Below are 18,168 nucleotides of genomic sequence, written 5' to 3'. Positions count from 1 at the left end.
GATATTTTGTTACTATTAATTACTATTCGCCTGTTTCACCCATGACACAGTGTATATTTTAATTATAGCAAAAAATAAATAATCATTATTTCAAATATCTCTGTAATATTATATTTGTAACATAATTTTACATACATTTGATTGGTGCAAGAGGTTTGTTATTTATTTTTGTTTTTCATTAAATTATGATTCAAATTAGATCGTGAGGCAAACGTTTTAAAGGCAGAACTATTGATTGAGAAAAGATTACTTTTCGAAATTATATGTAGTTTTCAATTTCAATCAATAAATACAAATTTTTTGTACCAACGTAATATGAAATATCACGTGATGGAAGGTGTGTCAATATTGGCTTCTCTCTGTTCTAAAAGACTGTATTTTATTTTACTTATTCTAGCAATTGTATGTAAAAATGTATTATTTTTTTCATATATGTATTTCTTTTCATCAACAGTTTGAGGCCCTGATACATTTGAAAATACTGTTCTTAGTCTTGTCAAGTTTCGAATCATCCAGTTGAATTGTCATGGACAAAATTATTTAATGGATGCATAGTGAGTAGACATTATTAATTGCATGTGTATTGCAATAAAGAAGTCGCGCAGAAGTTCGCGAAAAGCAAGTAGCAGATATGTATAACAAAAGATGGTAAATCTTTGTATTTAATACATATATGTATGTATGTATGTATATATATATATATATATATATATATATATATTATATATATATTTCAAACGTAAAGGCAAGTGTGATACAGAAAAATACGATACATAAGTACAATACGATGTACAATACGAAGTGTAAAGAATAAGTGTAATAAGAAGAAAATTTTTATTGCATTTAATATTACTTGAATGTCTGTCACTTGGACATATTTAATATATATTTAGTTAAAAATGCCCAATTGATGAATTTGATGTTTTTATCACAATTCGGTGAGACAAGAGATTTTTAAAATTTGCATAAATCGCGCGCAACGTTCGGCTGTCACGTGTAACTCGTGTTACCACGAGCTGTCACGTTACGAAGACATGCGCACAAAGCTTCGGAAGGAACCTGTCTCGCCATCTGGTGACACCGCTTACTATGCTTAGCGCGGCATGTATTTCGAGTGCTCCGGCAGTTGCACGGGTGGGTGACTCGCAGTATAGTGTGTGTGTCTATCGTCGCAGCTGCCAGCGATCACAGTCGTGTCGCACGACTCGGCTTTCTGCTGTTTCCCATAGAGATAAACCGAGCGAGACGACGCCTTCGCGCACTCTCGCAGTCGACGTGTATTCGGTGAAGGGGAGCAAGTGCAACGAACGGAAGAAGCGACCGAGCGACCGAGCGAACGAACGAGGGGAGGGAATAATAGTAGACGCGGAAAAAGAGAGAGAGAGAGAAAGAGAGAAAGAGAGAAAGAGAGTGGGTGAGAGAGCAAACGAGCGAGAGAGCGGGCGAACGCGCGTGTGGTGCTATGCCTCACCCGAGATCGGCACGGGTGTCGTGCGGCCAGTCATGCTGGTCCGACGGCCGTGGAGATTCGTGATGTAGCCCAACACACCTAGCCTAACATTAGTTTGGCACAGGAACGCTCTCGTGCTGCTGCTGGTGTTGGTCGTCCTAGCAAACTGACCAACATCGATGCGTCGCGCAACAACGCTCACGGATCTTGGTCGCCGCCGAGTCAGCTGCGTCTACACGTTCCTCGTTACCATCGTCGTTGTCGCCGTCTACAAGAAGTGCCTTCTGCCGTCGATCGTTCTCGGCCGTGTTCCTCGAGCCTCATGATTGTACGAGAAGCGAAAACGACCGCTGTGCGCCCGCGTCTCATCTAGTCTTGACGAATACGGCGATCCCGCGACTGATACGTAACCTTTGTCTAATCCCGCAGTGCGTCTCGGTAAACTCGGTAAACGAGAGTTCGATGAGACAATGTCTTTATCGCGAAAACGTGGTACTTGGTGTTATCCTAAATATCACAGACTATACCTGATCATCTAGGGCATATCAAGGCGCTCGCAGAAAAAATTAATCACGTATCACGTTCGGAAAATCATTCTTATCGAAGCGCGTGTGCGTGATCCTGGCATCGGTCTTGTCCGTTTGCCGTCTTATTTTGAGTTTTTAGGAGTGTGAATTTATGCTCTTCACAAAGCGGAAACACAATCGTGGCTTGGGTAAAAATTTAAGGTGACTCTTTATAGAACGGTAAGATTTCTAAAGTTTCTCAGTGAATTTCTTTCCGCAAAAATGTTTCGTCAGTCCACGCCAACGTGGGCTGATAAGATACCGAGGCGCGGTATTTCTGCAGCACCACCGCCACCACCACATCAACGATGCGGCGCGCGCGCGCGCGTGTGAATAGCACGAGCCGCTGATTATGATCGCGGCACGGGATCTCGCACGTATGTAACATCGACGACGTAGCGTGCACGTCGGTGGATTTTTAGTATGCGCGCTGGGTAAATAGACAAGCTCCGTTGCATAATAGTCGAGATACGTGATGCGTCGTCGTCGTCATCAGCAGTAGCTGTTACGAATCCAATGAATGCTACGTGCTTGCGTTGTCGTCGTGGTCGTCGGAGATTTTGATCGCGCTGAACTTCGCTCTTCGGGGCAGTTCCACGGTGTTACACGTGTGCGAACATTCATTGTGCCAATTAAAATTTCGCCTTGGTCAGCAGAGTGACAGTTAATACTCGGCGCGTTCCTGTCACTTCGCTCGTTCGACTCGTGCGAATTTTAATCTTCGAGCATCGCACTCGAGTATTCGAGGATCAAGCGAGATTTCGCTCAGAGTGTTTATTCATGAGTTCACTGATGCTAACGTTAACAATTTTGCAGAAATGATGAAACGGACGATTGCAAGAGGAATGCGTTGCAACTCTCATTAGACGGTGCGGCAAGACGAAAAAAGACTTTGTTGCTGAACAGTCAAAGTATCAGTATTTGATACATAACCTAGAAGAAAAGATGTCTCAGCTGAACATAAACACAGGCAAACGTGGACGAGGTGGAGGTGCGAGCACATCTGCATCGGCTGTGTCTGCATTGAGCAGCTCCACCGATCTGGCAAGCTTATTTGAATGTCCAGTTTGCTTCGATTATGTGCTTCCACCCATCTTACAATGTCAGAGTGGTCATCTTGTGTGCACAAATTGTCGACCAAAGCTCTCTTGTTGCCCTACTTGCAGAGGTCCTCTGGGTATGTAAATTGCAGTTGAAACATATGTATGATTAATTCAACTATAGTCAAGAATTCTGTATTTGATAATTCTGATTTGAAAACAGGCAATATACGTAACTTGGCGATGGAAAAAGTAGCTAGCAATGTAATGTTTCCCTGCAAGTATTCTACCAGTGGCTGTACAGTTTCTCTAGTGCATACTGAGAAAGCTGACCACGAGGATGCGTGCGAGTACCGTCCATACAGTTGTCCTTGTCCGGGTGCATCTTGCAAGTGGCAGGGATCTTTGGAACAAGTAATGCCTCATCTTGTTATGAGTCATAAAAGCATCACGACTCTACAAGGTATTGTGAATTTTGCTCAGTTAATGACACTTCTGTATTATGTTATTTTTTATATATAACTCCTTACCTGTTCTTTTAGGAGAAGACATTGTTTTCTTGGCAACTGATATTAATCTCCCTGGAGCTGTCGATTGGGTGATGATGCAGTCTTGTTTTAACCATAACTTCATGCTAGTACTTGAGAAGCAAGAGAAATATGACGGACATCAGCAGTTTTTCGCGATTGTACAATTAATCGGCTCGAGAAAGCAAGCGGAGAACTTTGCTTACAGGTAATTATCTACTTGGTATAATTGTTGCTTATGGTGTATTTATAGGAAAGTCGCCGAGAGTATTTTTCAAATCTATATATTTAACAAGCATAATGTCTTCATGGAATGAAATTCGCGGGATGATATCAGGTAGTGTCATTAAACCTGACATTTACCGAATTATTCCCCATGGAGATTTCTCATTAAAAATGTTCCTTCACATACACCAACCATCAAAGAGTACTTTGTTGACTTTTCGATCAATATACTATAATTTATATTTTAATCGATTTCCATTTTATTTAACAGACTAGAACTAAATGGGCACAGAAGACGCTTGACATGGGAAGCGATGCCGCGTTCTATTCACGAGGGTGTGTCGTCTGCGATTTTAAATTCTGACTGTCTTGTATTTGACACCTCTATTGCGCAATTGTTTGCTGACAATGGAAATTTAGGAATTAACGTTACGATTTCTATGGCATGAGGAAAGCCAGAAAAAGCAGTATAAAATGGAAGAGAGAAAAGGAAAACAAACTATGCAGACATATCGAGCAGTCTTTTGGATGACGAGTACGCCAAATGTACCCGGGGATTGCCCGCCATGCATAGTTAATGGTTTTTTCTTATGTTACCACAGATAAATATTAGCAGTACAGAGAGAGATATAAGGAAGTGTTCGAAACGTGTTGATGACACGAATCATTCGAAATGCTCGGTACAGGACTGCCGTTGAGAAGCTTTAAAGTATACTTGCGTGTGATATCAGCACTCACAGATGGACACAACAAAAACATGTTTTCAGTACATCCATGATACAACTTTAAAGCTTTTACATTGAGTACGACATCTAATTCCGAGGGAAAGTGTACCTGATATTTGCCGCGCGCTATTATCACCTTACTCCCACTCATTTCATATTAACTTCTCAGCAATTCTTCAGAGAAAAACTATATATTATGAGTAAATTGTACGGCGCCTCTTGTCTGTGTTACAATATTTTTCAGTATTTCTTACTAATGCGAATCTTAATTGCGAGAGCTTACATCGCCGATTGTACTATTTCACAAGTTTATTTTGAATCTCGCAAATATACAATTATCGCATTTAATTTGACATTAATGCATACTTTTGTATCGCTGTTTTTGTTTATTAAAAAAATTACCTTTTCATTCTCTCTTGTAAAATAACACTTGTAAAATAACATTTCATTCGTTGTTAATTTTCTATTTCATTAAGGGTCCTGTATGTATACGAGTCTTGTATATAATGTGATAGGTCTGGCTCTTGTTCATAAATAAGCGCAGTATATATCGTTTGATTATTCGACAACAGGATGTAGATGTATGCTTTTCGTGATTTTCTTATGCACGAGTAGCAATGAAAAGCAGATCAGTTTCTCAGGATCTAGTCCGATTGTCGAAACGAGATATTAATATTTTTACAACAATTATATCAACACAGTAAGGATAGTAATGTTCACAATTGCAGCATGGTTCCTGTAAGCATGATATAAAAGAAAGTCGAGCGATCGAAACGTTTACGTTGAAATTACAGAAATATTCCCGGAAATGTTATATTAAACACGAGTTTTATAGAGTGTGTCGCAATATTTACTAACATTGACATCGGTGTAAGCTTAATTTTCAAGAGAAGATTATATTATATCGATATAGATAGCGAAAAGAGGAAAACGTTATTTTGTGTTATATTCAACATCCATCCTATTAGTGCCGCTAATGAACGTTTTCTTTTCTGCACAAATCATGTTTTGCGTTGATATACTATATTATAAAATAGCGTTTGTATCCGAAATTACCGTAAAAGATTACTAACGAGGAGGATCTTTTCTTGATCTGTATCATTTGTATTCCCTCGCGATACGCTAGGATACGTCAGATTTTTTGCCTTGTACAGTTTTACGTAATATTAGTAAACTTTGTAAACAAATAGTATTCGTACAGAGCATTGAACCGAATTGCGTAGCAGAGATCAGCAGGTAAGGAGATTTAGGGAAGAAGGGGGGGAGAGAGAGAGAGAGAGAGAGGAATTACGAGGAAGATTACTCTCTTCGAAAAAGAACAATTTAGACTGAAATGTAACTATATGATGAGTAGGCTAAGTCTCTATAACGATTGATTATATATTTTTCATAGAATGAAAGACTACACGAGCTTTACTTTCACTAAGCGATTCGTACGATTGTTGAAACGACTTTATCAAAGCACGCTGTTCTACGATATTGGATTAATATCGCTACATTCTACGCTACCGAGATACGAGTTTATTAGTCGGTTTAATGCCCTATGGCAAAGCCTTACGGTAAAATGAGAATGTCTCTCGTTTGTATAAACCGGGCGCATACTGTGCTTATCTCGTCAATAATTGCGAAAGAGAACGAGTTCACGAGTGTATAGGCGGAAAAAACGCTGTTGCTGTAAATAAAATGACAACTTATGTGATATAATTATATTATGAATAATGTAAATCGATATGCTGATACGTATTCACAGCGCTGGAGGAACAGCGCAGGGAAACAGTGGACGCCATTCCAACGTGTTACGGCGAGAGCGATTGATTGACGTCTTTATAAGAGACAATGGTAATTTTTTATAAAATGCGATTTATAGAATACTGTTGACTCTAGCCAGTAAAGTGGTTCAGTGCTCTTCTAGAATCATCGAGTTGGTCACTTTCACCGTAACGCATACGTATACTGTGTATATGATCATGTGTATTAGCGCTTATACGATTATATTTACACACATCTATTAGCTGGATAATTTTAGTAAACTTAAATGAAATAAGCGTCCGAACGTTTTTGGCGGTTACCGAAAAAAAGGAGAGAGAGACAGAGACAGAGAAACAAGTTCGAGTCTCTAATTTTGATGTTGATTGTTATCCTACCAAGATTGTAGAAAAAATTATCTTCCCATTTTTAGCATAAAACGTTACCGCGCTCAGTGTGATGAGAACTGACAATGTACACCGGACGTTGATCGATCATGTCCGATCATTTGAAGAACATCGATTCGTTTCATCGTACTAACGACCCTCGTAACAAGAAATAGCACAAACAACAAGATATTTATGAGATCAAAGCGAAAGGAAGGAATCACAGATATCTATCTGTTAGCTGTGATTTTTCCCTCTATAATAAACGCACCACCGGGAGCAGCGAGCTGATTTCCGAGTTTCGAGGGAAATCCACATTATGTCGTTAGATTATTATGTACATAACGATAAGATTAACGATAGCGATAAATTCTTTACTCTTTAACTAAGTAGTAATTTATTCTTTAGCGTACGCGAGGATGGCTTCGTTTCGGATTTACTAAACGTGGTCGTTTAAGAAAGACATATATATCTTTCATTCGGTTCATCACGAATGGATATGTCGTTTCACTGGTGCCGCGTGCAGGCCAATAGTTATAATTGGCTCGGAAGGAACAAACTATACGCATTATTTTATTTCTATTCGAGTAGAGGACGATGCGATATGAACAGATGAGTTAAATGCAAAATCATGTTTTGCGTTTAAGCTTCGGGGATTAATTATCGAACGGCACTGTAATGTAACTTCGTCGTCGCTTCTTTCGAGATGACGTTCATACATACAGTGTATGCTCTACAGTTTTTAGGCCCTTCGAGCTATCTATCGATATTAATGAATAATAATTATAATTATAATAATATAATAATAATAATATAATTATGATTATGTCCTTATGAATATTAACATAAATCAAAATATGATTATATTTATAATTATATATAAATGTAATTATATTTAATAAATTTGCAAGGTTCGTGTTGCAATCGCGATACAAGAAATCATTGTAATCGTCCCGAGCATGTGCGACGGTAAACCAGTGACATATCCTTATAAGATCGCGAGATTCGTGTAAACGCAGAATATAGCGAATTCTCCTTATTTGATAGTTTATACGATACAGCGCGAGATCGTGTAGACAGATTGTAACTATAAATGACGAATCGCGACACACCTTTGTATTCTAACGCGATATCAGAAAAATCGGAGGTGCTCATGTATTCGCAGAATAGTATATTATCGAGAGATAGCTTTATTTAATATAATGTATATACTCTTTAGATATATATAGATATATGCGTATTTATAGAATCTAAAAATGTTCGAGCCATGTAAAAGCATGAATAAATTTTTTTTATAAATACTTTTTTATCACAATTTTTCATCACATCGATAATGCTTCTTTTCCACGCGAAAACAGAAAAAAATAGATAAATGTATCCCTGCAGATACATATCTACGAAATATTAATGTATAATTGCAAAATGATTGTGTGATATGAGCATATTAAATGTACATGTAATGGTAAATTTAATTAGATTTTTAGATACTATTGTTTGATATTTATGCTATTGCAAACTTTTTTTGCAATTATTGATTTCGAACACATTTTGATTGTATGTAAAGAATATCGAAGGATGAGATAGTTTCAGAGAAAATTTAAGGGCTTAAGACTGATAAACGTGTTAAATACATAAAGAGTGATTGTATTACTAATTAAGAAATGAATATTGAAGATCGATGTATGATCACGCTTTTTTAACAAAAAAATGATTTTCCTATACTCCATAGACAGTCTATATTATGTCGATATGGAAGCGACAAAACACCAATATAATAATTACAAAAGTAAAAAATATGATTTGACTTTTTATAAAAGTATGTGTTCTTACATTTTTAATTCTTTCTCTCTCTCTATATATCTTATAGGAAGAATATTTTCGTTAAAATATCCTTTTCACTTCAAATCAGCAATAATGAATTAATTATTTGGCAATTTCATATTATACTTATATTACGGTCTTAATATCTATTTTTTTTAAATTACAAAATATATTTTACTTAAATATCTATAAGTATTCTTTTTATAAGTACTTTTTACATATTATATTTTCTGCTCTTAATTGAAAGCACAACTTTTATGCTGTATCTATCATTATTTTTGTACGAAAAACAACTTCAAATAACAATATTGAGAAATATTTCTCAAATTATATAATTTTTCTCTTTTACTAAATTAAAATTATTTTTCGCTTTAATATTTCTTTCTTATTTGGAGTATACATTTACTTTTTTGAAATTTAAGATCGCAGAAAATGAGCGGTTTTTATTCGCAGAATTTTGGTTATTCATGATATTCGATATGAAAGACGCGATGGAATGATACTTCTTTATGTTTTTCACCTCATACAGTATACATGGCATCGTTCCTCGCGGCATAGCACATTTTTTTCTTATACGATGTAATCCAGTCCGAGAAAATGTTATATTTGGTATTGTTGCGTGTTCACTTTCCTGTCGCTGTCTTGATACAAAAGGAGTGGCGTTTGCGTATTGCGTAATTTCTTTATGCTATTTTGTTGCTTGTCATGCTGCTTCGTCGCCTGTTTCGATCTATGATTTATAATATCGACATTAATTCAGACAGACAACTGAATAATTTAAAATCAAAATCTCAATATAATTATTGAAAGTGAATTTGAATTGATATTCATAGAGGTTCCCGAGATTCCCTTTGCGATTAGTCGTTAATTAATAAATAAAAGTTTTTTTTTTTCGGACAATACCGATATCCGAATTTGCACGAGTGAATTCCGCGTGTTCGATTCTCTCTAACGTCGTTATCATGATAACATGCAACACGGTCGTCGTAACTCGCGCGCGAGTACGTCGAAGCGAAACGCGAAAGAGAATTCGCGAGATACGACACGTCGAACAGTCTCGTAAATTTTATTCACCTATGATAAGAGTCCTTCTGTTGTTTCTGCGGCCAAAGGTGAAACGCACCATATATCAGGGGATTCACCAAGCTGTTGCTCATGCCGAAGAAAAATATTCCGCTTTGCAACTCATCGCTGAGCTAAAAAAACATCGCGCGGTCGTTAATCAATCGAACTCATCTTCTCTTGCCCGCGTATCACGATTCGACAAAGTATACCAACGTGCTCGTCGGGATTGAGAAACAGGAAGATAATCATCATCGTGTAGTACGGCGTCCACCAGATTAGAAACGCTGCGACGATGACGACGCTGATACGCAACGACTTCGTCTTCGCTCGGTGCATCAGTCTTCTCCTATTCAGGTCGCTGCTTCTGGTATACATGCCGTTATTCGTCAACTCCCCTTTGAACATCCTTTGACTTCCTGAAAGGTGTTAGATGTATAGCTCAGTTTAGCATCTTAGAATAGTGGATTCTAATGGAACCCTTTTCCCGCCCACTCCCTCTCTCTCTCTCTCTCTCTCTCTCTCTCTCTCTCTCTATTTCTTGGTGTAGCACTTTGTTCATTATGGTCATATTTTATTTATAAATACGTAACAAAGAGTGGAAGACTCTAAATAAAATATATACTTGTATGAGGACGAGTTAAAATCGTGCTTGAATTTACGTCAGAGTCATTTCGTCGGGTCGAGGTGTTCATCATTGTGTTTTGCTCATTGTAATCTTATTAGATCGTGACGTGCACGAACTGGAAAGAGAATGTTCTGCATATCTTGTCAATCTATATTATTGAAATGCGAGTGATGGTATTAGCGAAAAAACCTAATTTATTTCGACAAGCAGCGCATAAAAAAGCACTCGTATCGATTTCTCATCCTTGACGTCATAGTCCGGTATAGCTATGACGCGAAGAATCAGGAGCTTTTAAAATCGAAGTCGGAGGACCCAAGATACCCCCGTGGAGGATATTATGACATTTTATTAAGATATACACAAAATATCATATCGCGAGTGATGGAAAATATCTTCGCGGAGAAATGTAAGAGACAATATTTATATACTTACGGGAGAGAGTGATCACCGTTGATACATATGTGGTAATTAAAATTGCTAATGGCAGGAGGAACATAAAGAATAGGCTGAAACTAGCATACAGCTGCTCCTGCCAAGCTTCCGTGTAAAAGCCGTGAGTCACGCACTGTGTAAACACTTCTACGAATGGACCTTGGGCAACGTGAAATATCGCAATCTGTAACGGAAGGTGTGACGTGTGAGAATGTAAATGTAAATATTAATATAAGTAAATATGTATGCGTGATAAAAAGAAAATGATAAAATACTATATGATAAAATATTATATTGTATGCGATACGATGATTATATAGGCATTGCGGTCAATCTCCCGAAAGAAGGTCCGAAGGAGCTGTGAAACTCGCAAGAGATACAATTTATAAGAAAGGCCAAATGAAACGGCGAATATTATTGGATCATTTTTCACACGCTAGGATACTCGTGGTTCAATCCGATTTGCACTGCTGTGACGTCATTGCTGTCTGTGACTTAAGTTCCATTTTACGTTTCCGTATGTATGAGCAACTTGTCAGTCGATTGTCGATTGGGTTTTGAAATTAGAACCTCTTAGCTATAAAGGTCTCCGAGATAATTATGGATATCCGGGTGTCCATTTACAGAATAATGTTCTATTAAAGTAGTCCTATTTCGAAGACAAGTAACAGTGGCAGGTTGAATTTGTGGAATGTCGAGCATCTCGAGATCCAGAGTAACTCTAAGTAAACGCTCGGTCTCCAACGGTCATCTCGCAGACACACAGCGTCTTGCAGACGGAGGGGAATGAAATATTTGATATATTGTATAATATTTTTTTCACAATTATCTTTTGCACACATCTGATAGCCGCAGGCGAAATATGCGTTCTTTCGGATTTGTTTTTCGCCTCGTCGTCGTTATAATCCGGATCTTTCCTCCCGACTCAAAAATAGACCATGACGCGCGAAGAAAGGAGAAAAGATCTCGTGGTATAATACGATTTATTCTTCGAGATAAATCCCGTAGCAGGAAAGTGCGCTTGAAGGATATCGAAGAGCTAATATCAGTTCGTTCACACCGGTCGACGCTCATTTGTAAACGCCGACGTTTCATTGTACCATCCGTAGCCTTTCGACTGAAGATGCGATTGCGCCCGGCGGAGCGGCCGAGGTCTAAATTCGTCGTGTTACTTCGTCAAGATCACGGGACACCGTGAAAAGAAGCTCGACGGGACAAGTAGAGGCGCATTGATTAAACGGCCGGTGGTCCTACCGTGTCTCGAGCCTGTCAAGCAACAACGTCCCCCATCCCGTTCACCATCAATCTCCGCCAGGCTACGGCGGACCTCTTCCCCGTCGTCGCCGACGACAGCATTATTCTCTGACCGAGTGTGATGTCTAGCGATCTCTATCCTGCTCGATTCTAACGGATGACCTCGCACCTCGACGGGAGTCGCTCGCGAGCAGTCGATTTCAAAGTCCGCATCCGCTCTCGCCGGTGCACCTGACACTTCGTTGAATCGAGTCACATGTTTATCTGTGCAATGTCTCTTCGCTAAAGGAGACAGTAAACTCGACCGGATCGCGCGGCTATTCGTCAGCCAGTTTCTATACATTTATATTCTGATTCATAAATATTCTGATATATATATGTATATTTATATATGTTCTAATTTTAATATGTGGTGTAGAGCATCTATCATGTGCACGTCCCGTACATCACATCCTGTCTGCTTTTCAAGTTCTATTTGAAGATATCGATAAAGAAAAATCGCACGGCAAAACTGTCCTTGGTGCGATTTATTTATGTCGACAACGTCTGCAGCGTGGTGCAGGAAAAATTATGAAACGGGCCATTTAATCGTCAAGGTGCGAATCACACGCGTTTCTCTGTAACGGATGAAATTGTTTCCACCGTGTGGGCGCTTGTAATGTTTCATTCTTGCAGAGTGTTTGTGCCGAACAACACGAAATTAATTTCCTTGAGAAATAACAGTTTGCCGGATTCTAGTTCGCAGACCCACAGTGCTCCGTGCACAGTTCTCATCCGCTCGGTGAGTTCGAGAGAGAAGACTTATATAATATGTTTCAGGAAGAAATCTAATTTTTAAGCTTTTTTCTTCTTCATATATTCAGAACTTGACTACTCTATTAATTACTACTCTATTAATTGTGCGCTCAATTTGGCATGATTTAGCGTCTAGGGCGACTTGTCAAGCCGCATTTCATCAAAGTCGTTATGGTGCACCTGACGACGAAGAGTCTCGGCTTAGTGATCTCCGCGATCAAGAATCTTCGCGAGAGCCAAGGGTCCACGTCACAGGAGATTCTTCACTACATCTCGTCTGTTCACGACATCCCGGCTACTAAAGCGCGATGCCAGGTTTATATTAACCTTTGAACATGATTCGCGAATGATGAAATAAAATATTCTTTCGGCCGAAAAATAAGGAATACCTTAATTGGCCTGTCTCTTATCCGTTTCTACGTTTCTTTTATATTTTTTCGATTTCTATTTGATTTATTTTCATTCCTACTACACGTCACAATTCGCGCGGAAAGTTAAATATTAAACGCAAACATCGCGAGATGGAATTATCGAGATATGCGAACAAAATACAAAAAGATATGCAGTAAGGATATTTAAGGTAATTATCTTCGAATGAAATGTTATAAGCAAACGTTAGATATAATTTCTTTCTTGTGGTATTTATTAAAGTAAATAAGTTCTCTCTGCTTCGCATGTGCGATCATTCGCCAATAGATGAGTGATGTTGACTTTAAAAATGCTCCGAGATTTCTTTCGCCTCTGCCATTTTTCGTTCGCGTATTGCACAGTTCGAATTAAGCGCGTGCAAGTTCTCGGCGAAAATGTGTTTCCTATCTATTTTGCCATGTTCCAATTTAGATCTTCTATTTTGGGAAGCAGACAGTTTATCGCGCATGTCGCGAATCCTGTTTTGTCTGTTGCGACTAGACGACCGTGACACAAATACACAAATTTAAACTGCTTATCTCATGAATATATTCCGTGTTATAACATAGAGAGCCGACTCTATCACTGTAAACTCTATTATATAGAGGCTAATAGCTATTAGCGCACTTCGAATACCTTTGGAGAATTATGGATGTTGATGAAAAATTTTCGGAGAACAAAAGTTACGCAACAAGGAAGGAGCCACCAAACGATGGTAAACATTTTCTTGTAACTACAGTTGCGCCGTAGACGGAGTTTCCTTCAACTCCCATAGCCTCGGGGAAACTCAAAGTGCTAATAGTTATTAGTCCCTTCTGTATACCGCGCGGAGTTCACGTAGATAATTCATACCACGTGAGGACACTTCTCTCTACGCTCTACGCTTTACCAACAGGTGCAGAGTGTCCTGAAGCGCGGAGTTGCTTATGGCATCCTGAAGAAAACTGGCGGTCACTACAGTCTGCCGACCGACAGCGATATCGCGCGCCAGGAGCTGGCCATTCAGGAGATCGATATGTTAGATCTTTATTGCCAGCGTAAGATCAATCGATCGCGAGGTTACAAGGCGCAAAATGAGGCAAGGGCCAGGTCTCGAAGGGCCGGCTGCAGGTGCGGCAGGCGAAGAAGACGGAGGAGGTCGCGAGGATGCGGTCCGAGGACATGCAAGAGGCGCCAAAGGAGAAGGACATCGAGGAGAAGCAGGTGCGGGTGCGGTCATGCAGGATGTGGTAGCAAACAAGCGACGAAGCCTGAAGGCACACGTGGTCCCAAAGACGACAAGTTGATCAGCTCAGACATGGAGACTACCACGGTCGTTGATATGGAACGCAGTCACTCGAGCGTGTCAAACTGCTCGAGTCCGGAAGAAACGACCGTGAATAATCACACCGAGCCAGATGATCGTGATGAGCGTTGTCGCATTGATAGCGAGAACGTAATTGAACGTAATTGAAGTGCAATTGAAGTGCGCTCTCTGAGATCCCTGAACTTTACGATGCGACTGCGCAATGCTGCGAGAAGAACAGCAAGCTGGAGAATGGCGATCTTTGTACATTCATTCGAAGGGCTTAAAGTGGAAGATTAATTCCGTCCATTGTCCGAATCTCGTCGAAGGAAAAATGCTGTCTCATGTGTAAGACGAATGTTATCTATATTGATTGAACGAACGAGCTTTTCCTTTTGATCTCTCTTTATCCTTATTACGTAAAATTGTACTATAAGGTAGATGAGTTTGATAATAAAGTCGTCATTGCTTTAAATTAAAATTGTCGGTAGAAACGCGCATCGAGATACAGTCACGTCACCAAATTCGAAAATTTATGTCTCTCAGACATCAATAATCGCGATGAATGCGAAATGTATTCCTCGAATATGCAGGGCATCTTGAATGAATAAAAAAGAACGGTCGAAGACCGTAGTTTGCATATTAATGATGCAACGTGATGCATACGAGATAGAGTATGTTTTGTTCCTCTACTGTATTACTTTATTTTCTTCCGTCGCGACGAAGTATGTATACATTGTAAATCGTATTATTTTTATATTTGTTTTGTGGAGGATAAGTATTTTCTCGGAAGTTCAATGCAAATTAGGCAAGTTGTCGGTGGTTCAGGTTCAAGTTTGAATTCGAATTTCTTCGGCTTCAACGAAGACGCGAGATTACTCCATCGTATTTTTTTGGTATTTATTTATTGTTGCTTACTCCACTTTACTAAATTTCTATGCTATTTTGACTATACTTCTTTTCCCCGTTTCGTTTTAATTAAATTATTTTTCCTAGAATTTGTGTAATAAATATTTCTACGTTACGCAATGAGCGTCTTATGTATGTCGCTCTCTCGATTGCGACTGTATAATCGAGAAGTGTCCCGTAGTACAATCAAGTCTCAGTTTCTGATTTACAAAAAGCTGCATTTAAAGTGCTATTAAAGTAATCGACCGTAATAATCACGAGGCATTGATAAATATATGTTGTGAAATAGCGATTATTGAGAGTAGAAAAAAATGAAGACTCCGTACTGTGATACACGTGTTATCGGAGGTTGAAACACGATTATAATAATTAGCCGTGTTTTACCGCCGTGTAGTTCTGACAAGTAAAAATTATATGCCATCTATCGTACAATAAATGATACGTATAAATTTTACGTCAGATGCTTTTAATAAATACCATTGGTCGATGAATTTTAACTTTCTTGAATATCTTCAAAATGCGTCAGCGCGAGGAATGTCTCAACACGTTTTATTTGATGCGAAGAGAGCACGTATATTTTCTACTAATATGTAAATTATACAAAATTTCAAAAATAATCCAACGGACAACACACACACACACACACAAGTACATACATATATAACAAAATCCCAATTATTTTTCCTAAAAAATAATAAGCAATAAGTATGTAACGTTTGGTTTTTAAGTCACAATGCAAAGCAAAAACTTATTTACTGCATGAAGTTTGTTGTTGAATCTTTGATATTTGCGAATTATTCGGTTCTGGAGTTTTTAATACTCTTAACAAGCAGAGAAATTAAATAGTATCCGGTTGAATCGATGCTAAATCATAAAATTTCATATATTTTATTAGTTAAAATTGTATAAAATAAATATGACACATACACACAGCGACCTCGATAAAATCTTTTTCTTATGTAAACCTTCAGAAAATAATACTGTCATCTACCGTCGTACGCGAAACTGGTTTACCGAGGGACATTTTTTCTCAAGAACCGTGTAGAACGCCTATCTTGGAGATGTTTATTGATTCATATTTAATATTCAAATAAATGATTCAGTCTCAGACGACGACGATGGTATAATATTTTTATCATAGATTGAAAGAGTAAAAAATTAATATGTGAGAAAATTAGTGCATTTACAACGATCGATTTATTGCGTTCTTAAAAGTACGTCATCTTACGAAATGCATTCCACGATATCGCATTGATGATATAACGTCAAATTAAAGAGTATAAAACATTTCCTTAGTTTACATATGCAGTGTAAGACAATGCGATGTGTTTTGAATATGCATTGCATATTCAGTATAATTTCGTGAATCAAGGGTGAAGGTTCCCCCGATCATGTATTTTATGCAAAGCGCTCGTGCTTCTGAAACGTTATCGTTGTCGTCATATCAATCATAAATCAATCATAAACGTCGTTACATTCGTAGAGGAATTAATGAGTCGTTAACGTGGCAATAACGTAAAACACATCTTTCCGATTTCGTGGCACACAGAAAAGAAATCTACCTCTTTATCTCCAAAATTTTCTCTTCAAATTTTTAGAAGGACTCAACATGTGAAATTAAATTATCTTATTACAATAAATTCTTCTTACGACTCTACATGGTAAAAATTGAAAGATCTATAAGAAGAAATAAAAATTTCACATTCAAATGATCTTCTTAGAATGGAAGAACGGTAGAAACGAAACTCCTAAGATGAAGTCGTTGGACGCGGCTCGTCCAACTCGTCCAAATTAAGCGTCTATCGCAAAAGCGCAACAAGTGCTACTTGCATTTCTATTTTCTTTTTCACCGAAAAATAGCAAGAATCATGACAAGGAAGGATCAGGTTAACTAGAAGAAAATGTCTTACCTGCGGAAGGGCGAGTATGCAGGATAATATCCAAGCGAACAGGACAAATCGCGAACACTTCTGATTCATACTGAGACCCTTCATAGGATAACGCACCGCGACGAACCGATCGACGCCGATCAGCACTAACACGAAGGTGCTCAAGTACAGACTGAACATTTGCAGGAACTTGAAGAACTTGCACGCAGCGTTACCCCACAACCAGGCGACGTTGTAGCTCCAGATCGCCTCGCCGGCTAAGCAGAAGACGGTGACTAGTAGATCGGCTATCGTCAGATGCAGGAGCAGCGTGTAGATCGTCGAGCCCCGCTGTTTCCGGCGGTTCTTCGTGATCGAGTAGATGGTCGCCAGATTGCAGAGCAGACTCAGCACCGATATGACAGCTAATATAATGACCTTGAGGTAAACCGAGTCAGTTAACTTAGGCGCGTGTTCCAGGCATGTAATGTTCTCGTGCGGGTCAATCTCGCTGAGGTTGTCGCGGGATCGTGGATTCAGTTTAAGGTCGAGACCGAGAGCGTGACTGACGAAGTTGGTGAGGTTGTTGCATGGTTCTTCAAAAACAACGGGGAGTGCTATGGCTATGGTGGTGTTGTTGATGATGTCCGATGAGCTGCTGCTGTCGACGTTCATCGTTGATCTCATCGTTCCCGGTATCGGCTTCGACATCGGCATTGGCATCAGCGTCGGCCGCACCACGTCTCCCTGAGCGGTGCTTCCGGTTCATCGGAGATACGATATCGGTGACTGAATGCTTGCCACCGTTCTCTCGTGGAATGGCACGGTCGCCTTAAGAAGAGATGAGATGCATGTTTCGTGGGGGACATCTAAAGTGGGAAGGATGATCTCAGGGTCCTTGTTGAGGACGATTCTTCACCGATTCTTGTCCTCTTTTGGATTCTGTCAAACCCGTTTCTCCGACATCGCGACTGTTTTTATACTCATTTAGGCACACGTGGCCGAGCGAGTTCGAGCTCAGCTGTGTTTGTCCCGTGCGGG

General features: G+C 39.1%; 3 protein-coding genes across 6 annotated transcripts; 2 read left to right on the top strand and 1 right to left on the bottom strand.

Moving 5' to 3' along the window:
• Nucleotides 1-1,115: 1,115 nt before the first annotated feature.
• LOC105183140 (seven in absentia) lies at nucleotides 1,116-7,966 on the top strand. 2 transcript variants are annotated; one of them, XM_011141049.3, is made up of 5 exons: nucleotides 1,116-2,196; nucleotides 2,833-3,193; nucleotides 3,280-3,519; nucleotides 3,599-3,791; nucleotides 4,080-7,966. In XM_011141049.3, exons 2-5 carry the CDS (start codon nucleotides 2,962-2,964, stop codon nucleotides 4,255-4,257), a joined length of 843 nt encoding a protein of 280 aa, XP_011139351.1. In that variant the 5' UTR covers nucleotides 1,116-2,196; nucleotides 2,833-2,961; the 3' UTR covers nucleotides 4,258-7,966. The 2 variants fall into 2 exon arrangements, with proteins under 2 accessions (XP_011139351.1, XP_011139352.1); XM_011141050.3 differs by lacking the exon at nucleotides 1,116-2,196 and adding an exon at nucleotides 2,206-2,450 and having other exon boundaries at nucleotides 4,080-4,268.
• A 917-nt stretch (nucleotides 7,967-8,883) lies between these two features.
• Nucleotides 8,884-17,885, bottom strand: Crzr (corazonin receptor). Of its 2 annotated transcripts, XM_025297722.1 has the most exons (5): nucleotides 17,170-17,885; nucleotides 10,609-10,792; nucleotides 9,765-9,967; nucleotides 9,561-9,682; nucleotides 8,884-9,216 (listed from the first exon to the last, which is right to left on the bottom strand). In XM_025297722.1, exons 1-5 carry the CDS (start codon nucleotides 17,848-17,850, stop codon nucleotides 9,087-9,089), a joined length of 1,320 nt encoding a protein of 439 aa, XP_025153507.1. In that variant the 5' UTR covers nucleotides 17,851-17,885; the 3' UTR covers nucleotides 8,884-9,086. The 2 variants fall into 2 exon arrangements, with proteins under 2 accessions (XP_025153507.1, XP_025153508.1); XM_025297723.1 differs by lacking the exon at nucleotides 8,884-9,216 and having other exon boundaries at nucleotides 9,635-9,682; nucleotides 9,761-9,967.
• On the top strand, nucleotides 12,265-15,328 carry LOC109503833 (uncharacterized). Of its 2 annotated transcripts, XM_025297725.1 has the most exons (4): nucleotides 12,265-12,458; nucleotides 12,538-12,643; nucleotides 12,787-12,972; nucleotides 13,961-15,328. In XM_025297725.1, the coding sequence occupies exons 3-4, from the start codon at nucleotides 12,829-12,831 to the stop codon at nucleotides 14,516-14,518; spliced, it is 702 nt and encodes a 233-aa protein (XP_025153510.1). In that variant the 5' UTR covers nucleotides 12,265-12,458; nucleotides 12,538-12,643; nucleotides 12,787-12,828; the 3' UTR covers nucleotides 14,519-15,328. The 2 variants fall into 2 exon arrangements, with proteins under 2 accessions (XP_025153510.1, XP_019696980.2); XM_019841421.2 differs by having other exon boundaries at nucleotides 12,381-12,643.
• Nucleotides 17,886-18,168: the final 283 nt, after the last annotated feature.

This window comes from Harpegnathos saltator, unplaced genomic scaffold (assembly GCF_003227715.2).
Source record: "Harpegnathos saltator strain DR-91 unplaced genomic scaffold, Hsal_v8.6 scaffold184, whole genome shotgun sequence".
NCBI classification, from domain to species: Eukaryota; Metazoa; Arthropoda; class Insecta; order Hymenoptera; family Formicidae; genus Harpegnathos; species Harpegnathos saltator.
This window is presented reverse-complemented; position numbering and strand designations above follow the sequence as displayed.

Excerpts from the sequence above, each read along its gene's own strand:
- LOC105183140 (XM_011141049.3), top strand. The coding sequence starts at position 2,962 with ATGTCTCAGCTGAACATAAACACAGGCAAACGTGGACGAGGTGGAGGT. Across the intron at positions 3,520-3,598 it reads AAGCATCACGACTCTACAAG|GAGAAGACATTGTTTTCTTG; the intron begins GTATTGTGAATT and ends CTGTTCTTTTAG. Across the intron at positions 3,792-4,079 it reads GCGGAGAACTTTGCTTACAG|ACTAGAACTAAATGGGCACA; the intron begins GTAATTATCTAC and ends TTTATTTAACAG.
- LOC109503833 (XM_019841421.2), top strand. The coding sequence starts at position 12,521 with ATGTTTCATTCTTGCAGAGTGTTTGTGCCGAACAACACGAAATTAATT. Across the intron at positions 12,644-12,786 it reads GCACAGTTCTCATCCGCTCG|CGTCTAGGGCGACTTGTCAA; the intron begins GTGAGTTCGAGA and ends GGCATGATTTAG. Across the intron at positions 12,973-13,960 it reads CTACTAAAGCGCGATGCCAG|GTGCAGAGTGTCCTGAAGCG; the intron begins GTTTATATTAAC and ends CTTTACCAACAG.
- Crzr (XM_025297722.1), bottom strand. The coding sequence starts at position 17,850 with ATGCCAATGCCGATGTCGAAGCCGATACCGGGAACGATGAGATCAACG. Across the intron at positions 9,968-10,608 it reads AACGGTGATCACTCTCTCCC|GAAGTCAAAGGATGTTCAAA; the intron begins GTAAGTATATAA and ends AACACCTTTCAG. Across the intron at positions 9,217-9,560 it reads CAGAAGGACTCTTATCATAG|ATCGAAACAGGCGACGAAGC; the intron begins GTGAATAAAATT and ends TATAAATCATAG.